This window comes from Dermacentor silvarum, chromosome 4 (assembly GCF_013339745.2).
Source record: "Dermacentor silvarum isolate Dsil-2018 chromosome 4, BIME_Dsil_1.4, whole genome shotgun sequence".
In the NCBI taxonomy this organism is placed as follows: Eukaryota; Metazoa; Arthropoda; class Arachnida; order Ixodida; family Ixodidae; genus Dermacentor; species Dermacentor silvarum.
Genome location: NC_051157.2, coordinates 152,866,392 through 152,889,245, shown reverse-complemented (window position 1 = coordinate 152,889,245; position 22,854 = coordinate 152,866,392). Strand labels below are relative to the sequence as shown.

General features: G+C 48.3%; 1 protein-coding gene across 1 annotated transcript in view; it reads right to left on the bottom strand.

Annotated features, from left to right (window-relative positions):
- Window positions 1–15,385, bottom strand: part of LOC119448355 (uncharacterized) — a 63,740-nt gene extending 48,355 nt beyond the window's left edge. Inside the window, exon 1 of the mRNA XM_049666184.1 lies at window positions 15,281–15,385. Within this exon, the coding sequence (XP_049522141.1) occupies window positions 15,281–15,320 (40 nt within the window). The 5' untranslated portion in view covers window positions 15,321–15,385. The remainder of the gene's footprint in view (window positions 1–15,280) is intronic.
- Window positions 15,386–22,854: the final 7,469 nt, after the last annotated feature.

Here is a 22,854-nt window from a genome sequence, read left to right as displayed (position 1 = left end):
AAAAATGAACAAACGTTATAGTTTATCACGTAATACAAAACACACTGAATTCACTCAAGTACAGGATGATATAATAATAAAAACCCTCTCCAAGCAGACGTGGCACACAGAAACGTAGACAGAACAAGAATGCACCGATCTTGTGCTGTCCAGTTAAAAGTTTTATGTGCAGCGGTAAGGTCCGTCCATGCTGGCTAAAGTTGTGATAGCTGGACTTATCTTTGTCAAAGACAACCTTATAATCATTGACCTGTTAGTTGGAAGGGATTAATCGCCCTTCACGTGCTCTTGCTATCGGCCGTGGTTGCCTGTAAAAAATTATGGTTTATCCCTCTTTCATAGGAATAGGTAGAACATGAAAGTGAAACGTGTCTTCACAGAAGCTCTTGCATGCTTATTGTATGTGAACAATTATTTTCCAGTAGCCATCAGTGGCACCCTACCACTGCACAGGGATCCTCGACAACTGCCACACAAACGAAACTTCTCGAACAACTCGCGACCGATGAACAACCCTCTGAGGCACTGATTACATGCGCCGGAGTACTGCGCAAGTCTGCCATTAACCACAGGGGTTAGCAAGCCGTAGAAGCAAAACCGAACGTGTTGCTAGTAAATCACTTCGTTAACTCACGGTCGCTGCAGTGAAAGGCTCACCATTTGCGGGTCGGCGACCGTGTTGCTTGCCGCGGGGCGTCCTGTTGGCGAGCGGCGTTCTGCTTCCGAGTCGCATCAGCGAATGTACGAGCATTTTGGTTCGGCTCCATAATGTTCTTGGCAGCCAGTTGAGTTGCGACGCGTTCCGCTTCGCGAATTCGAGTGCTATAGTTAGCAGCTAGCGCCGCGAACGTGCAAAGGCGTTCTGCTTCACGCTGGCGTGTCTCTCGCCGCACCAAAGCGATATTCACCCGTCGGTGTCGTTGCCTTCGCGCGACGCTTAGCGCAGCAGTTTTCTTAGTTGGTGCCACCGCAAGCGAAGCAGTAGGCGGCGTGTAAGCACTGCTGATGCATGTTGAAGCTGCACTCCGTAGGCGCCGAGGTGTCGCAGGCTAATCCGACGCGAAAAACAAACCATGTGCGGAAACTGCGTCGTCGCTTCAGCATATCCCGCGTTGGAGCCTCCTGTGCGATAAGAGAGCAGAAGCGCTCACTCTTTGGTGTCATGATGCAACACTACGCTTCACCGCTCCTAGATGGCGGCATAATTCCTGTCAAGAATTAATGTTTTACGCGTTCGCCGCGCACGTTACATCCGTTACAGGAAGTTGATCGGGGACCCCGGTATAAAACACTTCCGTATTAAATGATAAACTGAAAAGACAACTACTGCTGCAGTTTCGCGTTTCTAGGCATAGTGGTCGGGGAAGGCTAGGAGATGGAAGGCGATTCAAATTCTAGTTGACGTAGGATAAAGACAATGTCTTCCTGAGCGAGTTCGTGGTGAGAATAGCGCGGGATCACCGAGCACGGCAATGTCTCGGGATTCCAGCAATACTTACGCAGCGTTGGACTGCGTAAACGATTTTCGATGGACATCTTCGGGGTCGGCCCACAATTTACACACCACAAAGTTAGGAGAACGGCCAAAATTTTTATACTGCAGTGCTCTTAGGATAGACCCACAGTTTTATACTGCACATACCTGCGGAAACGGCCCACATTTTTAGCCAGTACGATATACGGGATCGGTCGAGGAAAGAGGCTAGGAACATACCTGATACGGAGAAGTGGGGCTAACTCACTATGAAAGGCATTGTCTTTAAAGCGTAAGCAGCATCAAGTGCACTTGACATTTACGTAATGAGAAGCAAGCTTGATTTCTTATAGAATTGTTCCTATGAATCATGTAAGTACTCTACAGCATAAGGCTACTTGCTCTTGCGACTTATGTATCCTGTGATCATATGGCTCTGTCCATCCCTCTCTCGCTTCTAACTGCCATTATGCTTGGCAGGGTTGGCTAATACAGGGTTGGTTTATATATATTGTAACGGAGAAGAAGTGCCACTTAGCCAGGTGCATCTCCGGCGTATGAAATACGACGAAGAAGTGCCGGTGAGTCAGGCGCATCACCAGCACTTTTACGCACGGGGTCGCCCTGACTGCTGGCAGGGTTCGGACTGCCGCACCGAGTTCGACCTCTCAATCCTGTCAATAAACACGTTGACATTTGGTGGAAGGGGCGGGGTGCGAATGGAATCCATCAGTGCTGGAACTTCGAAACCGAGCCCTTCAACCATCTCGGTCCATGCCAGGTGATCCCACCCAGCGTTCTCGAACCATGCCTGACTCAATAGAAGCGGGAACACTGCCAAATGAATGGAAACACGCGCACATAGTACTGATACCGAAACCGGGCAAGCCTCCAGGTCTCACCAACATGCGACCCATATCCCTGACGTCGTGCCTGGGGAAGCTTTTCGAAAACGCTGTTCTCAATCACCTGAAGCCTCACGTGGATGACACGGGTTTCTTTCCTGACACGATGTACGGCTTCAGGCCGCCTTTGTCGACTCAAGACATACTACTCCAATTGAAGGAAGAAGTACTGGAACATGTCACCACACATGTAAAATGCATACTCGCACTGGACCTTAAAGGCGCATTTGATAACGTAGCTCATGAGGCCATCCAATAAAACTTATCGCAACTCAACTGCGGCGAACGAATCTATAACTACATTCGAGCATTCTTAACGGACCACACGGCAACGGTAGGCGTGGGTACCCTCAGAACAAACGAGAAAAAGGTTCCAAATAGAGGCACACCTCAGGGATCAGTCTTATCGCCTTTTCTCTTCAACGTCGCCATGAAAAACCTCTCAGAGCATCTAGAGAAGATTCCGCACCTTCGTCACGCAATATATGCGGATGACATTAACATTTGGACAACTCGAGGCTCGGATGGAGAACAGCAGGACGCCCTGCAAGCGGCGGCAGACGCTGTCACCGAATACGCCAAAGAGTGCAACCTGGAATGCTCCCCAGAAAACTCCGAGCTCCTCGTTCTCAAAAAGAAATCAAGAAGAAAAAGCACAGAGAGAGAGGCCACAGAAATACACCTAAACCGAAAACCTATACCCAGAGTCCAAACACCCCGCATATTAGGTGTCTCCTTGCAAAATGGTGGTCGCAATAATCACACTGTAAACCGCTGAAACAAACTGCCTACAGCGTCGCTCGCATGATTAATAGAGTTGCCAGTCGCAGACATGGCATGAAGGAAGAAGACTTATTACGCTTGACTCAGGCCCTTATCGTCAGTAGAGTCACGTACGCGACACCTTATTTGAACTTAACATCAACAGAAAAACCCCAAATAAATGTGTTACTGCGGAAAGCGTACAAACAAGCCCTCGGCCTTCCTCCAGGCACCGGAACAACGAAACTTCTATCCCTGGGCATCCACAACACCTTAGAAGAACTAATTGAAGCACACCGACATGCGCAAATCACGCGCTTCAACCTCACTAGAACAGGCAGAGCAACACTTCGAAAGTTGCAATACCCCGTGGCGACAACCAACAATCAAGAAGTACTCCGCAAGTCCCTACACGAGCAAATAATGGTGGCGCCTGTTCCGCGTAACATGCACCCGGAATATCACTTGGGCAGGAGAAAAGCACGAGTGATAACAATAGAAAGGAGATACAGCACTCTCTCCACTGCTCGCTGGACAGATGCGGCCATGTACCCGCATGGAGAGGGCATGGTAATCAGCGTGGCTGGACACAGACAGCAAGAACTGGTATCCACCTCCGTTCGTACGCAGAACGTCGCCGCAGCCGAAGAGGCCGCTATTTCCCTCGCCATCTCGGCATCGAGACAAAACGAAGAACTATATATTCTTACAGACTGTCAATCAACATGTCGAGCCTACGCGAACGGCCATCTACATAAAATCGCATGCGATATTCTACATCGCCTCAACGAAATACCCCGCACCGCGATAATTTGGACACCGGGACATGAAGGCGTCAACGGAAACCATCGTGCACACACGATAGCCCGAGGTCGCTGCAACCGGGCACTGCAAGAGACGCCAGAAGACCCAAGTCCAGACACACTACAAACTTACTACGATATGCTGCAGCACTACCGCCTTTCGTGAAGAACGATGCCGCCACCCTACCCATCCCTCACCAGAGCTGAAGCCACGACCTGGAGGCAAACTCCAGACCAACACCTATCCTCACCTCACGCTCCTTCACGCGATGTACCCCACCCTTTATCAACCCCTTTGTCCTTTCTGTACAGAGCGAGCTACCCTCTACCACACCACAGGCGCATGCCAAAATATCCCCAATAACTCCCCAAATCGAAACGCAACGCACGAGCAGTGGGAGATGGTGCTGACCAGCTCGGCACTGGAGGATCAGCGAAAGCTTATCGCCAGAGCCGAAAGTGCTGCCACCGCCGCTGGGGCCCTGGACTGAAGGCTCCACCCACCACGGAGATCGACGCTTCTCCGTGCCTCATCAAAATAAAGTTTTGTCTCTCTCTCTCTGACGATCTAGCCCAACAAGCTACCACCACAGTACCACCTCCTGTCATCTGTCCTGGCGTGCAGCGTCAGCGGGATCCGGTGATTTTCGCGGGTACTGGTGGTCACGACGTCTAGGACTGGCTCGCCTCGTACGACAGAGTCAGCGCGCACAACCACTGGGACGATACGACCAAGCTCAAGAACGTAATGTTCTACTTGAGCCACGTTGAGCACGTGTGGTATCGTAACCACGAATCCGACATCCTGACATGGTCGGCGTTCAAGACCAACTTCACGGAAGTCCTTGGCCGTCCTGCTGTCCGTAAACTTCAGGCCGATCAACGCCTGCGCGGACGCGCCCAGCAGCCAGGTGAGAATTCCCCACATCGAAGACGTCGTTAATCTGTGCAACAGTGTCGACGCAACGATGCCAGAAGCCGATAACATACGGCAGGGGCGGTATTGTGTAAGAGTCTACCTAGTGGACTGTCCATTTCGGCGACCGTTGATTCGCTGCTGCTTGACGTGCGGGAAAGATACTGGCTGGCACCTTCCTGCACGTCAAGCAGCAGCGAATCAACAGTCGCCGAAATGGCGAAATGGACAGTCCACTAGGTAGACTCTTACAGAATACCGCCCCAGATGTTGGTCGCCCGGAACCCGACCACAGTGTCTGTCGTCATTGCGCTGTGTAAGAGTTACGACGAACTTCGAAAGCAGCGAGTTGTCAAACGACACCCGCCCTCAGAATTCGCCTCTGTCTCAGGTCTGACGCTAAGTGTTGACGATTCGCCTCTAATGCACCACATAAAGGAGTTCGTGCGAGAAGAAGTTGCTCGGCAGCTCGGCATCATCAAGGACGAAGTCGCTGAGTGCCTGCCAGCTGCTTTTCAACCGCCTACAGTCGCGGCGCCCTTGACATACGCTGACGTCACTGCAAGTGCGCTCTTCGCTCCACGTCCACCTCTCCAAGCTGTTGCGCAACCACCCCCGGTTCCCTTCTCGCCACCTGCACCACAGCTGTGGTACCACGCCAGCCAAATCCTTGGCGCACAGCCGACAACCGCCCAATTTGCTACCAGTGTGGTATTCCGGGACACGTTGTCCGCTTTTGTCGATGCCGTATGCAGCCAACTTATGATTACCGCCGACCCATGAGTCATTATGCCCCTCGAAAGCTACAATCACCTGTGCCGACAGATGAAACACCTGTTCTCAACACTACTCGTCCTTTGCCATCCCCACGCCGCCGTTCCATCTCACCGATGAGGCGCCGGCCGAGCCCTCTGCCTCAGGGAAACTAAGTGTCGCAGTTCCCGAGGCGGGAACTGCTTTCCCTTCGATTTATCCAAGGCCTCGAAATCACCCCCGCAACGTCGTTGAGGTATACGTCCAAGAGATTTCAACATTCGCACTGGTCGATACGGGTGCAGCAATCTCGGTGTTAGGCGCACGACTTTGCTGATGGATAGGAAAAGTGAGGACGTCGCTTTCCAGACGGTATTTGTGTAATGCGAGCGTACAGCCTCTCGAACCTTTGGGAGCCTGCAGTGCAAGTGTTGTCATCGCGAAATCTCATGTCATTGAGTTCTTTGTCCTGCCGTCCTGCTTCCGCGATGTCATTATAGGCTGAGATTTCCTTTCGTCTAACAATGCCATTATTGACTGCGCCCGCGCCGAGGTGGAGTTGTCTTTTCCTTCCACTGCAGCCATGGACCAAGATCCTGTGACGTCTACAAAAATGCTTTTGGCCGAAGTTACTGATATCCCTCCTCAGTTAGCCGCCATCGTCTTTGTATCTTGCGCATCCGCACCTGACGCAACCGCCTTATTCACGCCATGTGACTTGTTCGCCCGTCAGCGTTCCCTTCCGTTGCCCTTTGCCATAATCACCATCAGTGCTGGCCGTGGTGTGATGTGTGTGTGCAATGTGTCTTTCCTGCCGATTACTTTGCATCGTGAATCGTGCCTCGGTTTCGCTCAAACTGTGGATTCTTCAATGCTTTTCGATGCTCCCGATGCCGCACATTCGACATCCCTCACCACGCTCGATAATGCGACTCGACCGCCGTTGGAGTGCTTCCATCCGTCAATCTCCGGTGATTTGACAACCACACAACGCGCGCAGCTTGTGAGCCGCCTCCTTCGACTGCCATGAACATTCTCTCGGCTGCACCACCACATTGTCTCACAGCATCGACACCGGTTCACACGCCCCAGTGTTAACCAGCGCCACCAGCCGCCTGCGGCAGTAAGGATGTTCCACATCCGCCCCCAAGGATTGTGAGTGATGGCGCTGTATTAACCAAGCATAAATATATGCCTGGATAATATATATATATATATATATATATATATATATATATATATACAAATATATATATATATATTACCAAGGTGTTTACTGACAGGATTGAGAGCTCGAACTCGGTGCGGCAGTCAGAACCCTGCGAGCAGTCAAGAAAAGCCCCGTGCGTAAAAGCGCTGGTGATGCGCCTGACTGAGCGGCACTTCTGCTTCGTCGTATATCATGCGCCAGAGATGCACCTGGCTAAGCGGCACTTCTTCGTTACATTTGTCCCCCGGAGAAAAAGACGCCATCCTGGCGATCTAAGCATACGGTAACATACAGGGATCGCAGAAGGGCTTGAGCCGGCTATTGGTAAGCCCTGATGGCTGAGGCCGGCCACCCTAAGACAGCCGTTGTTACTCCCGTTGGTTTATATCAATACAGGGTTATGCCATTCGGGCTCTAGAACACGCCTACCACTTTTGAGTGCATGATTGATAACCCTATATTCTCATATTGAAGGTGTCCTATTCAAGGGGTGCAAGGTCCTAATGCAAAGCAAGGTGAGGCGAGATATTTTGCAGCATATAGCGAAGTGGTTTTTTCCATAAAATGCACAACAAGTTTGTCCGTAAGCTGGGCATTTCCGTGGTGCATGCGCTTTTCCACACCTTGGACGTTTATAACTTTTGCGCTGCTTTACGTTAGAATCACGCGCACTTTACGTTAGAATGCGCACTTCGTCGATTTGCTTTTGCTCTCGCATCCAAACTTCCTGGTTCGCTGCTGATACTTCAGCTGTATTACACAGTTTCTCTGCCTTTTGCAGGGTTAACCGGTTGGAAACAACCTTCTCTGGAATCTTAGCGTCGCTTAGGCCAATAATATTCTGGTCTCTGATCACTGACTCCGCTAGCCCGCTGAAGTTACTCGCTCGTGCCTTCGTTTTCAGATCTCTTAAGAAATGTTCAAAAGGCTCACATGGTTCTCACACTCGGCTACGGAAAAGGTAATGCTGAGGTACCTTATTGATTTGTGAAGCGAAGTACTCGTCACTGCGTCGTAATCATGCTTTGACTCAACTTCCATGAAGCTGAAGGTGTACACCTTGATGGCTTCAACTCCAGCAACGCTATGTAGCAAAACAGTTTTCGTCGATGCTTCTCGTTTCTTACCCGTTGGTTGCGTTGCAGTCAGGAATAGCTGAAACCGTTGCTTGAACAGCCCCCGGTGCTTGCTTATCTCACCTTCCAACCGCAACGGCTGCGGTGGCTTTACGAAATCTATAGTGGTAACATTCGCTCGTCGACTGGTATCCTTGAGACGAGCGGATAAGCTCACGGGCTAGACGCTTGTGACATGTATCAGCACGACATGTTCCGGCTAGGCAGGGCACGAGTGCCCATGATTTATAGAGCAGTTGATTTTATACAGTGAAATGAGGGAACGCCCCTTAGATGATCATGCTACAATATACAGAGAAGTTGGGCAACGCCTTGTCCACTTATCGTGCGTAGCACGCGAGTCAGACGCGATACGATACAGGTCCGACATTTTGCCGCCTTCATGATCGTTCCAATTTAAAAAAGCATTTAGCATTGCTTTGCCAACAAATGTCATCGTCATTTTAGCATAGACCACTGACACAGGCATCGCTATGTACGATTTTATGATACTGTAACGTAGGCTGATGACGGAGGCTTGAAAATAGGCGCGTACTTTTAATGGCGGGCCACAAGAAGAACGAGTAGGTTGCGCGTTTCATCGTCTTTCATGGCACCTCCCTTTGCACACGCCGTCCCGCAGTGCGGAAGCATCACCACTGTGTCAATTGCCCCCACGCGAAAAGCGACCGTCTCGGTCGCGTCAAGAAGTCTTGTCAGCAAAGTCGACGGCCAGAAATGGAGCTTGTGAGGTGCATCTGGACATGCACGTACGCGCATGGTATGGTTTCATGCGCACTACATGAACAACTTCAGCGCGAGGATGACGACGGAGTGAACTGGGGACAGAACAGCAGGGGACTACTTCGTAGGTTACGTCATTGAGGCGGCGTGTAACCTTGCAGGGACCAAAATGCCGGCGGAGCAACTTTTCCGAAAGTCCACGGTCACGGATGGGCATCCAGACCCACACGCGGTCACCGGCATGGTAATGGACGTAGCGTCGACCCTGGTTGTATCGAAGGGCGTCGGTATGCTGCTGGCTCTGGATACGATACAGAGCAAGCAGCGCGCTGCTTCGGCTTTTTGGATGAACTCTTCCACGTATTCGTTGGTTGGGCTATTATCAGCCACAGGAAGCATGGCGTCAAGTCCTGACGTGACGCGGCGCCCGTATACAAGTTAAAACGGCGTAAACTGTGTGGTGTCCGGCACAGCAGTGTTATAGGCGACTGTCACATAAATCAAAATCTCGGCCCACGCCTTGTGCTGCATGTCGATATACACAGAAAGCATATCAGCCCGCGTTCTGTTCATTAGTTCCGTTAATCCATTTGTTTGAGGATGATACGCAGTGCACTTGTGGTGAGAGCACAACTCGGCGACGGCAGCTAACTTGTCGGGGTCTGGTCGGACGCCTCTAGGACCAGCGACATGGCCAAGAAATTTGAGCTCTTGGAACCCGAAGTAGCAATGTTCAGGCCTGATGGTAAGGTCGGCAGTACAGATCGCAGCGAGGACGCTTTCGAGTCGTGCGAGGTGTTCATCAAACGAGCTCGAGAACGCAGATACGAGGCAGGTTTGCCATTTGAGTTCAGCAAGCACGGTATCCATCATCCGCTGAAAGGTGGCAGGTGCACAACAGAGACCGAAGGGGAGAAGTTTGAACTCATAAAGCCCATCAGGTGTCATAAAGCCCGTCCACCGGCCCATTGGAGATGTGAGGTGTCCTCCTGCAGTACGAATCTGAGTTCCGGTCCGATGGGTCGAATCTTTGTTCAGTATACGCGGCAGATTTTGGCTCATAACAGACTTGTCGGTACCCTTGTCGATTAACGCCGTGACTTCGTTGTCATCTATGGTAACTGGTACGTCGCACCGAACTGCTCTGCTTTCTCTGCGTCTCAATTTCGTAATATCGTGGTAATCGTAGTGGAGGATCTTCAGCGTTCGCAACGTCAGCAACCTCACCTCCGCAGGCCGCTGGACTCAGTTTTCCCGTGTGGCAGGGCTGGGTGAACGACGCCTTGATACGCTCGGTCTCAAGAGGCGGCTGGAAGGCTTGTTTTGGGCTGGTGACGGTGAACGGGGCTCACGGAATCGTGGGGCAAAGGAAGCCCTGGCGTCCGCGAGGTAGGCTTCAATCTCCAGGGGGCTTCGCCATTGCGCGGGCACGGTGCATTAAGTGAAAATTCACGGAGCCCAGCTCGGCGGTAAGGACATGCCCTGTAGAGGTGGTCGCCTTCAGTGCAATGAAAACGCAAGGGCCTGCGGTCTGCAGTGCGCCATACGTCGCTCTTGCGGGGCGGTTATGGTTCAGCCATGAATGGCGTGCGGCTAGGCCTGAAGTCGCCAGTTTCTTGTTCAACGGCGCTCACACCATGAAAGTCCGGGATGTCGCTCACACCGTGAAAAAAACACCGCATATCCACGGGGTGAATGATGACGAGTGGGCGAAGCTCCATAGGAAATCATCGGTAAACCATGAATCTCCGTGTAATTCGCCCAGTCTCGCCGCACTAAATCGAACGATTGACTTCCACCAATGACACGCGCCATATGTGACGTCATTCCTATTTTATAACAGTGCCCTTCATTATAATTGCACCATCTCCCGCTTAAGGGGACGCTAGCACAAACGCGTCAGAAACGTGCAGTACTCTCTAGTAAGGGGAGAGGCCACAGCGTCTTACGCAGCCGTTTACACATGCCGGAACGTGCACCGCGTTTGCCGACGCCATCAGCGTTTATGAATACGGGGGTAAGGCGGAGAGGCCACAGCGTCTTACACCAGCTTCTTACACGGGCCGTAACGCGCTAGCACAAATGCGTTAGAAACGCGCAGTCTTTCGGTAATGTTGGGTATTTATTGTCAGCGTGGTGCGTGTGTCCATGTGCGCTTCGTGGCGTAGTGGTTAGCGCCGCGCGTTCGGAAGCGAGGGGTCCCTGGTTAGATTCCGCGCTACGGACACAACTTTCGGAATATTTTTTTTCATAAAAGTAGACGTAGCTACCTACTACGACGACAACTACAACTACTACATACTACAGAGGAGGGACAGACCCACACCCTAAGGAGCTTCGCCCCTAAAATTGGGGACAACAAACTTCGCTTGCTTGCTTGAAAGCCTTTATTAAAAACAAAAGAGAGAGGTGGAGCCCTTAGGGGGCTTCGCAGTGGGTGGAGTCCCTATTCCGGGACCCCATTGGTACCAGCCGCCAGCTTAGCCCTCTGAGCCAAGGCCTTTTGGGCCTTAAGGTCTGAGCAACCACACAGGGCGGCCTCCCACTCCTCTCGGGTTGGATTAGGGTTGGGGGGAAGAGCTGAGTTGAGCTGGCAAGCCCAAACCATGTGGTAGGTGTCAGCCACCTCCCCACAGTATTGGCACTTGCCAGTGAAGGAAGAATCGAAATGTTTTAAGATTGCCGGGCACAATAAAGTGTTAGTGAAATGTCGGAACAAAATGCGTAAATCAGCCTTGCCCAGCCCCTTTGCAGGAGTTGGGTATTGGCGGTGCCTGTCCTTGTAATAGGTCGTGATGTCTTTAAAAATAAGAAGATAGCCGCCTTCGGGTTCCAGGTACTCAGGTTCTAAGTGGGACGCCCGGTGGATGAGTGCTCGGGCCGCCGTGTTTGCGGCTTCATTCCCTATTAGGCCCTGGTGGCCCGGAGTCCAGACTAGGCAACGGGGGGTAGGGTCGATTCCCCTGTGGCTATAGTTCTGCAATATTCGTTCCGCCAGCGGGGTGACCCAACCAGCTTCATAATTTCGACAAGCCCCACGCGAGTCGGTTATGATATATTGAGATCGGGGATCAGAGGCAGCTAGGGCGATAGCTACTTCTTCAGCTTGCGTTGAGCCCGGGGCTTTGAAAGTGAGCCCATCTACTTGCTTTTCCTCGTGTATGACCGCTGCCGTATACCGCCCCCTACGACATGGACCGGCCACATCCACGTAGAAGACTCCGTGTTTGTTGCCATAGTGGCGTTGCAAGGCGTCCACTCTCGCCTGGCGACGACCACTATGGTCTTCCCTATCCATTTTTGTGGGGAGCGGTCGAACTCTGACGGCGCGTCTCCAGAGCTCGGGCACTCGGACCCGCTCCTGAATATGAAACTCATGTTTCAAGTGGAGCCGGTCAAGCAAATGTCGTCCCGACTTTGTTTGAGCTAGACGTGTATATTGGTTGATGAGGTGGGCTTCCTTGAGCTCCTGAAAGGTGTTCACCACTCCCAAAGCGAGAGGTCTCGCGTTAGAAGTGGTGAGAGGAAGGTCAAGGGCCCTCTTCATCACTTTGCGGAGGATAACCTCGACTTTGTCTTCATCATGCTTCCGCAGATGGAGATAGGGGACCGAATATAGAATTCGGCTGGTTACGAATGCATGAGCTAGCCGCACAGCGTCCTTGCTTCGTAATCCCCCTCTCTTGTTGGACACACGTCGGACCATTCGGCCCACTTGGTCCCCAACCTTGCGGAGCTTTTCTAGTGTTGTGTCGACTCTTCTTTGATTGTGAATAAAGAGTGCGAGAATTCGGATCTCCTTGGCCTCGTGTCTGCATTAATTTCCTTCCCTGCTTTAGGAATGAGTGACAAGTGATGTTTTCCAATCGAGGGGGACGGGAGTCTCCCCTTTCCATATCGCATTAATGTAGTTAAGAAGGGCTTCATACGATCGATCAGGGAGGTTGGCTAGCAGTTTCACTGTGACCTTGTCCCGACCGGGCGCAGTGCCTCTCTTCATTTTGGCTAAGGCCACCTTGAGGTCGTAGAGTTGGAACGGCTGATCCATCTCTGGATTATCTCTGCCTGCATAGAGATATCCTGACCTCGAGGGTCCTGTGTGGTGCAGAGATACTTGTCCCTTAGGGTCTCTGCCAGCTGTGTTGTTGTGCCCTGAAAATTGTGTAAAGCGCGTTGTAAGTGTTTCTGTGTTTCTCCTCGTGACTGAGCGGGATCGATCAAGTTGCGGAAGAGCTTCCATGTATTCTTCCCCGACATCTGTCGGGCTGCCGTGTTGCATCGCTCTATCCAGTTTGAATCGGCTAACTGAGAGGCATACTCGGCAGCCTGCTGGGTCAGACCTGTTATACGTCTTTTCAGCGTTCTGTTGTGTTTTTGTCGTTTCCATCGTTTCGTAAGACTGCGACGAGCTTCCCAGAGATGGAGTAAATGATTATCCACCGCTGGGGGCAGTCCTCCGCAGTGTGTATGCAAGTCTCGTGTTTATGAACAAACTTCGCGCATCTTCCGCATATGACATGCGAGGCTGTGGCTGCCGTACCTCGTGCTGGGGTGTCTCGCTTCGCTCCGGGACTTGGACTGCCTGCCTGATTTCCTGCCGGACGACCTCAGCCAGAGCGACTCGCGGTACCAATGCCGGAGCCACCTGAAGCTTTTGGAGCTCTCCTCGAGCAACAAGCCTAATGAGCTCCGGCAAGGCGTCGGTGTTGTCAAAGGGTGCAGCGAGAGGGTCACGTGATAGGGTAGACACGTCGCGGTTGTACTGCCTTGTTCGCTGCTGCAGTGCCTTTTCCAGTCATATGGCTTCCGCGAGAAACTCTGCAACGGTCTTCGGTGGGTTGCGTATCAGGCAACCGAATAACTGTTACTTGAAACCGAGCATTAAGTTCCAGAGCTTCTTTTCTTCCGGCTGGGACGGATCCGCGCGTTGGAAAAATCGCCAAATATCTTCGATAAACATTGCGATGCTTTCGTTCGGCCGCTGTAATCTCGCCTGAATTTCAGATTCAGCTCGCTCCTTGCGATCGAGGCTTGCATATGTGCTGATTAGCTGCCGTTGGAATTCGTCCCAAGTCGATAGGGCCGCTTCACGGTTCTCAAACCATGTCCGCGCGTAGTCCTCGAGGGCAAAGTAGGTGTTGCGTAGCTTGCGCTCCGGAGTCCAGCCGTTGTATTCGGCGACAAGCTCAAAGTAATCGAACCAGTCTTCAACATCCTTGAAGGTCTTCCCATGGAAGGATTTGGGGAATCGCGGCTGGTTAAGCACGACCTCCTTCAGTGCAGCTGAGGAAGAAGGAACTGATGTACTCATCCTTCTGTCATTGTGGGGTAGAGGCTCGTGATCAGGTTGTAGTCCTACAAGTCGACGGCTTGTCCGTACGTCAATAGGAGTCAGCTCGACCGGACTTCGTGCTGGGCTTGTAGACGGGGTTCGATCTGGGAGCGGTAGCGTGTACCCAGAACCTCCAACAGAAAAATGTAACGTAGGCTGAAGACGGAGGCTTGAAAATAGACGCGTCCCTTTAATGGCGGGCCAGAAGAAGAACGATCAGGTTACGCACTTCATCGTCTTTCATGGCGCCGACCTTTGTGCGCGCCATCCCGCGGTGCGGAAGCCCCACCAATGTGCCAATACTTAACCGCAAGTGACGTCACAATCCGTCTTTCTACCGCTTATGCTCGTCCAGCATGCACGCAGAACCGAACAATCGGCATGTCATAAACCCGTGTCCAACGTCCGTCAATTATCCCATCGCTTTCATACGAACGGTCTCGTCGTAGTCTTGCTGTTGTTATCCCACATAAACTCGCATCACGAAGAACATGAAGGTTATACGTGCCTCTCAACCTCTACCCTAAGAAAACGCTCTCTAGGCTGACCAACATTTCTAGCGCATTGTTATGGGCATCCGTGATGACCATGAAAATCTTGTTTGCCAAGCTTGTTGCGGAAACCCTATTCCCCCAAATTTGGTTACAACAACCCTAAGGGAAAATAGCGCAGTCGACATATTTGAAAGGTTGCAATGTCATGATATCCATGTTGTCTATATGTAACCAAATTACATTCATGACGTCATCTTTCTTCCTAAATGATTATTTTATCCTGAATGGCAAAGATCATCCTATATAAATCATCATAATAAAAACTATGCACGTGTAAAACCATGTTTATCTCAAACTGCTAAGCTAATTTGTCATATTGCGGATGTACATTTATTTTATTAGAGAGAGATAACCGAAACAGCGCGTTTAGCGGTAATAAACAAAGCAGATAATACGTTGAACTTATCCTTTATTGTGTTATAAATATATTTTCCGAGAAATAAAAACGAGGAGAAATATCGCCGAGGCAAAGAAAACGACTGTCAGCTTTGGCTATTTTAATTAAAACACCATGTAGTACACAACAAGAGTGGTGTATCGCCCATTGTTCTTATGTTCCTTTTTGAGGGCTTATGCGAAACCTTCTGGAGAAAGAAATGCCTCTGGTTATAATTAGCGGTGCTTCTGCAGCGGCTCATAGGTTCTGTAACAATAGCATTTCTCGAATGCTTTATAATGCATAAAATTACGAAGTGTAATAACTCGTACTTACACAATATTACGACGACAAAGGCACATAATGACAGCATCATTACTTGCTAGCAGTCCTGGCTGGGTATTTAATTCTAGCATATATGGGTGCCTATTTATACCTAAAGGCCTAGCACGGACCGAGTTCCGGACGAACAGCGTAGAAATTTTATTCGTTATATTACTTGCTGCCAGGAAAATGTGTCTGACCTTGTAAGTACAGCGCACACAATGAGAAGACAAAAACAATAGCAGACGCACAAAGCGCTCACTCCCCCTTAGCAAGATCTGTGGGGCGTTTGCATTGTTTAAATTGTTGTAAAGCTACGTAAAATAGTGACATATGTGAGCGAATAGCAGCAGTGTGTACGGAAGTACGAGTACATCTGTCTGACCTTCTACGTACAGCGAACTCAAGGATGGTACAAAATGAGCAATGGCACATGCACAAAGGGCTTAGTCCAGCCTAGCAACCCCTGTGTGACCTTTAGATTGAATATTTACGTAGGCTATAAGAATCAGAATCAGAATCGGTTTTATTGAAAGTGAGTAAAAAGATTACAGGCTGTTAGTATACAGAAGGAGGTCTCGAAGTCAGAGACTGCAATGGGACCTCCTTTACAATTTAAACATAATAAAATTAAAACATAATTTTTACAATTTAAACATAATAAGGTACCGATTACAGGAGTTGTAGCACATCGTGAACAAGAACTACTTACAGATTTTAGCATAAATAGGTTATTTAAAGAATTAAACGTTCATAGATAGCAGGCATATATATAAAAAAGCACTGTAGTATAATTTGTCGAACACTAAGAGTGTAGAGTATAAATGGCTAGACGTGCATAATATAATTGGTAAATTCAAATACATCTGCATGACAAGGACATCAAACATGAATCAAATTGCACTACTATGAAAATTAAAGGAAGGCACACTGAAAGAATGGCTATGAGTATAAACTAATCATCAGTATTGGACAAAATGTATTATTTTAGTTGTTTCTTGAATTCATGAATTTTAAGTGTTTTTATATCTAATGGTAGTGTTTCAGAATGCGATGGATGAAAAATGGACGCTTTGTTTCCCATAATTAGTATGTATTTTGGGCAAAATGAAGTTCCTGTTATTGCAAACCTAGTTATATTGGTACTTATTAGAGAACATTGTGGTATCAGACTATCGCATCGTGAGTAATTGATCTGTTGGAACAGAAATGTGCCGAGGTTATATTTGACTGATTTTGCGAGTGAGAGAATGCAGTTGGTTCGTAAAAGATATGCGGCGTTATGGTCAAATGGGCTAAGTGTCATTATCCTTGTAGCCTGATTCTGTAGTATTTGCAATGAGTTTAAATGGCTTACGTATGTGTTTCCCCAAGAAGTTACGCAGTAGGTAATATGTTAATGAATAAATAGAAAGTATAAGGCTATTAATATTTGATAGTTAAATATGTGTCGTGTTTTTAGAAGCACCCTAATCCCGTAGGTAATCTTAAGTTTTACATTAGATTTGTGTTCAATAAACTTGAGATTTCTGTCAACTTCTACACCAAGATAATTACAGAAAAAAACTTGCAGGGATAGGGCTGGCACCAAGAAAAATAGGAGGAATAGAATGAAGTGTTCGTTGATGGGAAGTGAATAAAACAAATTTTATTTTTGACGGGGTTATCTGTAGCTGGTTAGTATGGCACCACTCCAGCAGGCTGTATAAATCGTCATTAAGGCTGGATATTAGAGTTGAAAGACATTTGTTTGAGTTGATAGTAGTATCGTCTGCATAAAGTATACAAGAGGAAAGACAGTTAGGCAGATCATTGACATATAATAAGAATAAGAGTGGACACAGTACGGAACCCTGGGGCACGCCAGTGTTAGTGAGCATGGTTTTAGAACTAACACCTGAAATAGTTACTACCTGCATTCTTTCTGTTAAGTAATTTTGCAGTCATAGTAATGCTGCGCCGGTAATTCCTAATGATTCAAGCTTATGAAATAAGATATGATGATTTATTTTCTCAAAAGCTTTCGTCAAGTCCACAAATACTGAAGCTGCGTAGTTACCCTCATCGATAACGATCTTGTTGCATCGGTTAGCGCAACAAGAGCAAGCTCAGTCGAGTAACCCGGGCGAAAGCCGTATTGGAATGGTGAGAGGATGTTGAATTTGTTAAGGTAATTAGTTAAGCGTTTTTTGATAAGCCTTGCAATTACTTTGCTGTAGAAAGGTAGTACATAGATAGGGCGATAATTGGAGATTAAAGATCTGTCATCTTTCTTAAAAATTGAAGCGATCCTGCCTTGTTTAAGTTCCTGTGGGAAACTGCCTGATTTAAACATGATGTTTATTAGGTCCGCAAGGATGTAAGATATTAAGGGTGCAAATAATTTTATATGATAGGGTGTAATTTGTCCATGCCGGCACCGGTTATCTTCATGTTGTTTATAACGTTTTAAACTTCCTGGGATGTGGTTTGAAATAAAAAGAAAGACCGGGGCACGCGGTGGGCCTTGGGATTGACATGCACAGGTGTCTGTAGTTCACTGCTGAAGAAGAAATCAGCGAATGCATCAGCTATTTCTTTGGCGGTTTTGAACACCACGCCTTGATGAGTAATTTCTGTTATTGTTTCGCGATTTTTTGTCCTATTTAAAAAGGAGTTCACTATTTCCCATTTCTTTCTTATGTTTTCACCCCATTCCATAATTTTCCTTTCGTACCATGTTTTTTTTAGCTTTTTTCAATGTGGCAGAAAGCTGGTTATAAAACTTATTGTACCGAATTGCTAAGTTCTTCTTATATGGTTTGTCTTTTGGTTCTCTTGTAAAGATATCCTTTTTGCGCAATAAAGCTTCAAGCTTATCGGTTATCCATGGATTCTGAGGTCACGAAAATTTCTTTTTGCATTTAACTGGATGGTAATGATGGTAAAAAAACGTAAAATTATATACAATAGCAGCATATGCGATAACACTGGAGGTTTTGAAATAGCGCCAAGTTGCCGATAATATCTTGTTTTCTTTCCTCACGCCAAAGACCCCATTAAAAGCATTCACTTTCTCGAAATATGCATGACCACAAGGTTTGCGTCATCAAACAGCCTTTTATATCCTGCGTGCCTGAATTAATCCTTCGGAAATCCTAAACCGAACCTTTTAGTTGTACAGATGCTTCTATACATTCTCCCGCACCTATAGTTGTACCCCGCTGGTTTCGCATCTTGAAATTAAGTATGTAGTGAAATTCTTTACTTGTTGAAGCTCTACTCTTTGCATTGCTGTTTCTCTTGGCATCTCGAACCTTCAATTTCCTATTCAGCTATCCGAGTATGGAATGTTTTAAATTATTCAAATGTTCCATAGGGATGGTTTTCAAGTTCACTCTTAGTGTTTAAACTGGCTGCTGAGTCACGTTCTTTCAAATACACTTGGTCGCGAAGTAGTGTGCTCGTAACTCATCGAAAATGTCAAGCATTCGTAACTGCTTCAGTGAACGATTTGATTGCAGGGATTCTGCTGGTAGTCCGCAACAAGATTTTTTTAGCTTAATATTCAAAGGCAATATTTGTTGCATCGCTTGCTGCGCCTCTTTCACGGGTAAATAATTTCCATGCGATTAGAATTCTTAGGGTACTTCAAGGGTACTTGGGGGGCTGTGTAAGTGCGTGCCAGAAAGTGGGTTTTGTAGTAAATTACCACGGCCTCACCAAGCTGGCGTTTTTGTGTGCGCAACCAGAGCGAGCATAGAGTGCCTTGTATCAAGCACCTCCTCAGAAAATTGTGTTCTTCGTGACCCTGCGGTGATGTTTGAAGTGTAGAAGGTCGCGTTGTCAGAGAGCGAGAGTGCGGGACGCATGCATAAGCGCGTGGCATTGCCACACTGAGGTAAGCAGGTAGAAGAGTCTAGCAGGTACCAGCCATATGTCGCGGAAGTGAGCTAGATTGAGCAAGTGCATATTGAACGCATATTGAGGGCATCTCTCGCACCTTACTCATTTTAAATAACATGGTATATATATATATATATATATATATATATATATATATATATACGAGGGCATCAAGCAGCGGCCCTGGCCTGAATGGAGTACAGCTCTGATCGCTGCTTGATTCCGTCGTAGTTTTCTCATGCTTTGACGGCACCGCAGAGTCGTTTCGCTGCAACCAGCCATCTTGTGTGGTCGGGCCAGGCATGACGATCACCCAAGGCATTAATGTTGTGAAGCCGAAGGATGACGTCGTCTTGAAAGCCACGAAACATCGGTATTTCTATGAACGCCGGCGGCAGGGAAGCGTGGACGGCGTTCCCAGGCAGGATGCAACCGTCGACGGACGCGAAAGCGGTTACCATACCCTGGAGCTGTTCTGTCAGCTCGGCGATGGCGTGGACGAGGGCATCAGTACATCCCTGTCCGAGAGCCACCGAGGAGGCTTGGACGCCATCCCCGGACGGTGCAGTGGGTACTTGCGACGGTGGTAGGGTGGCGGGCTCCATATCTGAGGAACCGTGAACGGCGTTCCTGGGAAGGAGGGACCCGGCACTCCGAAGAACCATGCGATGAACACTTAAGGCACGAACGCCTTGTGGCAGGTTCATTGTCGGCTGCGCCATTGTAATGGAATCAGGAAGACAGCATCCCTTCCTGGTTTGGTTGGTTTGGTGCCTATAGAAATAGCACAACCCACTACGGGGGATTGGCCATCAATCCTGGACCGGCTGTTCTGATGATGATGATGATATCCTCAGCACATGGCTCGTACCCACTCCGGGGGATTGGCCAAGAATTGGGCACCTGAACTTTTAGGTACGGTTTTTGAAACTACTGTTACAGTGCAATTTAGTAATCAGAACAGACAGAATAATTTTCCTATACTGCACTTTTTATAATATAAATGTCATGCTATATCTCTAGGTGTGAAAGTACGTATTTAAAATTTTATTCGTTTAGTTGATTGAATGAAATTACAAACGGCATCAAACACGTCCCTGTGGCTAAAGCCGAATACCGAGGCACCGAAAGAGAGTACTATTTCTGATGTTAAATTTACCCCTAATTTAGCGAGCGGAATTTCAAGAAGTCTTTTTCTTTGTAATTTATACCGGCGACATATTAAAAAGTAGTGTTCTATGGTTTCTATTTCTAGACAGAATGGACACAGCGGCGATATCGCCAGACCAGCCCTGTGTAAATATAGGTTTAATGGTGGGACACGGCAGCGTAATTTTGTGATTATTACTTCCGATTGTCTTGATGGACACCAATGTATTTTCCACGGAAATTTTAGGTGTTGAAATTCAGTCCATGATGTTATTGTTTCAATTATGTCTCTACGAATTGAAAAATTCCGATATCTGATCGCGGTTATTTGTGCCACCACTGGAAGGACCGATATTATTGGTCCATTCAGGGATGCTCGCGCTAATGAATCGGCCATTTCATTTAAATGTAATCCGCAGTGTCCTGGTACCCATAATAATTTTACAAGATTCAGCTGGGGGGGAACTAATGTTAGAAACGTCTTTAGAGCCGGCGAATTTGTTGAAGCTGTAAGCGCAGAGCAGACAGAAAGGGAATCTGTTATAATTACCGCGCTGGATTCATTCTTCTCTCCTCGTCCTCGTCTTCCTCTCGTTCGCCCTCTAGCGCCCAGTGTCCTAGCACATCTCTTCATCTTCATTACAAAAACACACACACACACACACACACACATATATATATATATATATATATATATATATATATATATATATATATATATATTGTCACGAAGCACTTGGGGAAGTCAGCGTTCGCGACTAGAACGATAAAGCAGCGAGAGGTAGCACAGCCGATCGAGCACCAAAACAAGGTTTATCTTTCGTCGCCGTTCTCACTTCCATAGCCACATCCCCACTGCTCCTTATTTCACAGTATAGTTATCTCCCCCGCGGAAAAGGAAGCCGTCCTGGCGACCTACGGGTAGGACAACACAGGCGGATCATAGTACGGCTTGAGACGCTGAACATGCACAATGTCGCGTTCTCGGCGGCGATGATCCAAAGATAGCTCAAGGGATTCCATGATATAGTTGACTGGAGACGTTTGGTCGATCACGCGGTATGGGCCCTGGTACTTCGACGCGAGTTTCGGTGACAGTCCAGGGTTAGGGGCTGGAACCCAAAGCCACACTAACGAACCAAGAGCATAGGATGCAGGAGCATGGGAAGTTTCTCGATGGTGCTTCTGGCGTTGCTGGTCTTCGGACGTAAATATACGTAAATAGCTTGCGACACTCTTCTGCGTGTGCTGCAGCTTCAGACAAGGTTTCTGTGTTGTCAGGGCGGTACGGAAGGATAGTGTCCATTGTGGACAAAGGTTCGCGTCCGTACAGGAGAAAGAAGGGGGAAAATCCCGTGGTAGTCTACGTGGCGGGATTATAAGCGTAGGTCAGAAATGGTAGAATATGGTCCCATTTGGTTTGGTTCGATGCAACGCATATGGCCAGCATGTCACCAAGAGTTCGATTAAAGCGCTCGGTCATGCTATTAGTCTGCGGATGGTATGCAGTAGTGGTGCGATGAATGATGCGGCATTCATTGAGGAGAGCCTTGATGACGTCGGAAAGGAAGACGCGGCCTCTGTCACTGAGTAATTCCCTGGGAGCTCCGTGGCGAAGGATGATGTGGCGCAGGAGAAACCAGGCGACGTCACGTGCAGAAGCGCTGGACAAAGGGGAAGTTTCCGCATAGCGCGTAAGATGGTCGATGGCCACCATTACCCAGCGGTTGCCGTCTGATGTGGTAGGCAGAGGTCCATAAATGTCATGAGATGATACGACATAACACATTGAATACGGTGAGGCGAAAAATACTAATGCTGGTAATGAACTGCTGTTAAGTGCATTTTCGCAAGATTAAAACATTGCGTAGCGTATATGTGAAGTGAGGAAGCACAGTAAATGCAGGCACTAGTGCTGGTTCATTGACAATATGTGCTACAATTTGAACAAACCAACTAAACAAAGTACAGGTTCAGAAACGTTTGTTTCCTTAAAACTGCCAGAACTACGCCCTCAACCACAGGCATTCTCCCACATCCATACTGCAACTGCTTCTCCTATATTGAAAGGTTTCTTACGCGATAGTGCAATGATCATCGGATACAGGCGCGGAGCGGCACCTTGCACATTTATGTTTAAAAAGCTGAACCAATAACAGCTTGTCGCGCCGAATCTCCCACAAGCCAAAAAAAGAGAAAAAAAAAACGTTTCGCGCAATATTATGCAGCCTCGAATAGTATGCTTCAGGTGCTATAATGCCCGCAGCATGAGCAACGGAGGCTAGTCATGCTTGGATACATGGGAAACGTTTAATTGACAGCACGGCGGCAACTTCACGAAAACCGTAACAACGTAATATGCTTCCATGCAAAAATTGCTCACTCACCCATATTTTCTGTCCTGTTGCTTTCAGAAAGCTTTCAGCAGCACTCGGTCTTGAAGTTAAACAAACCGGCCCTTCGGCCAGCCGTTCCATCCGTTGCCTCCTTCGAAGTCAGTCCGGCTCGGTCACAATACACACATGGACAACATCATCCATAATAACCACGAT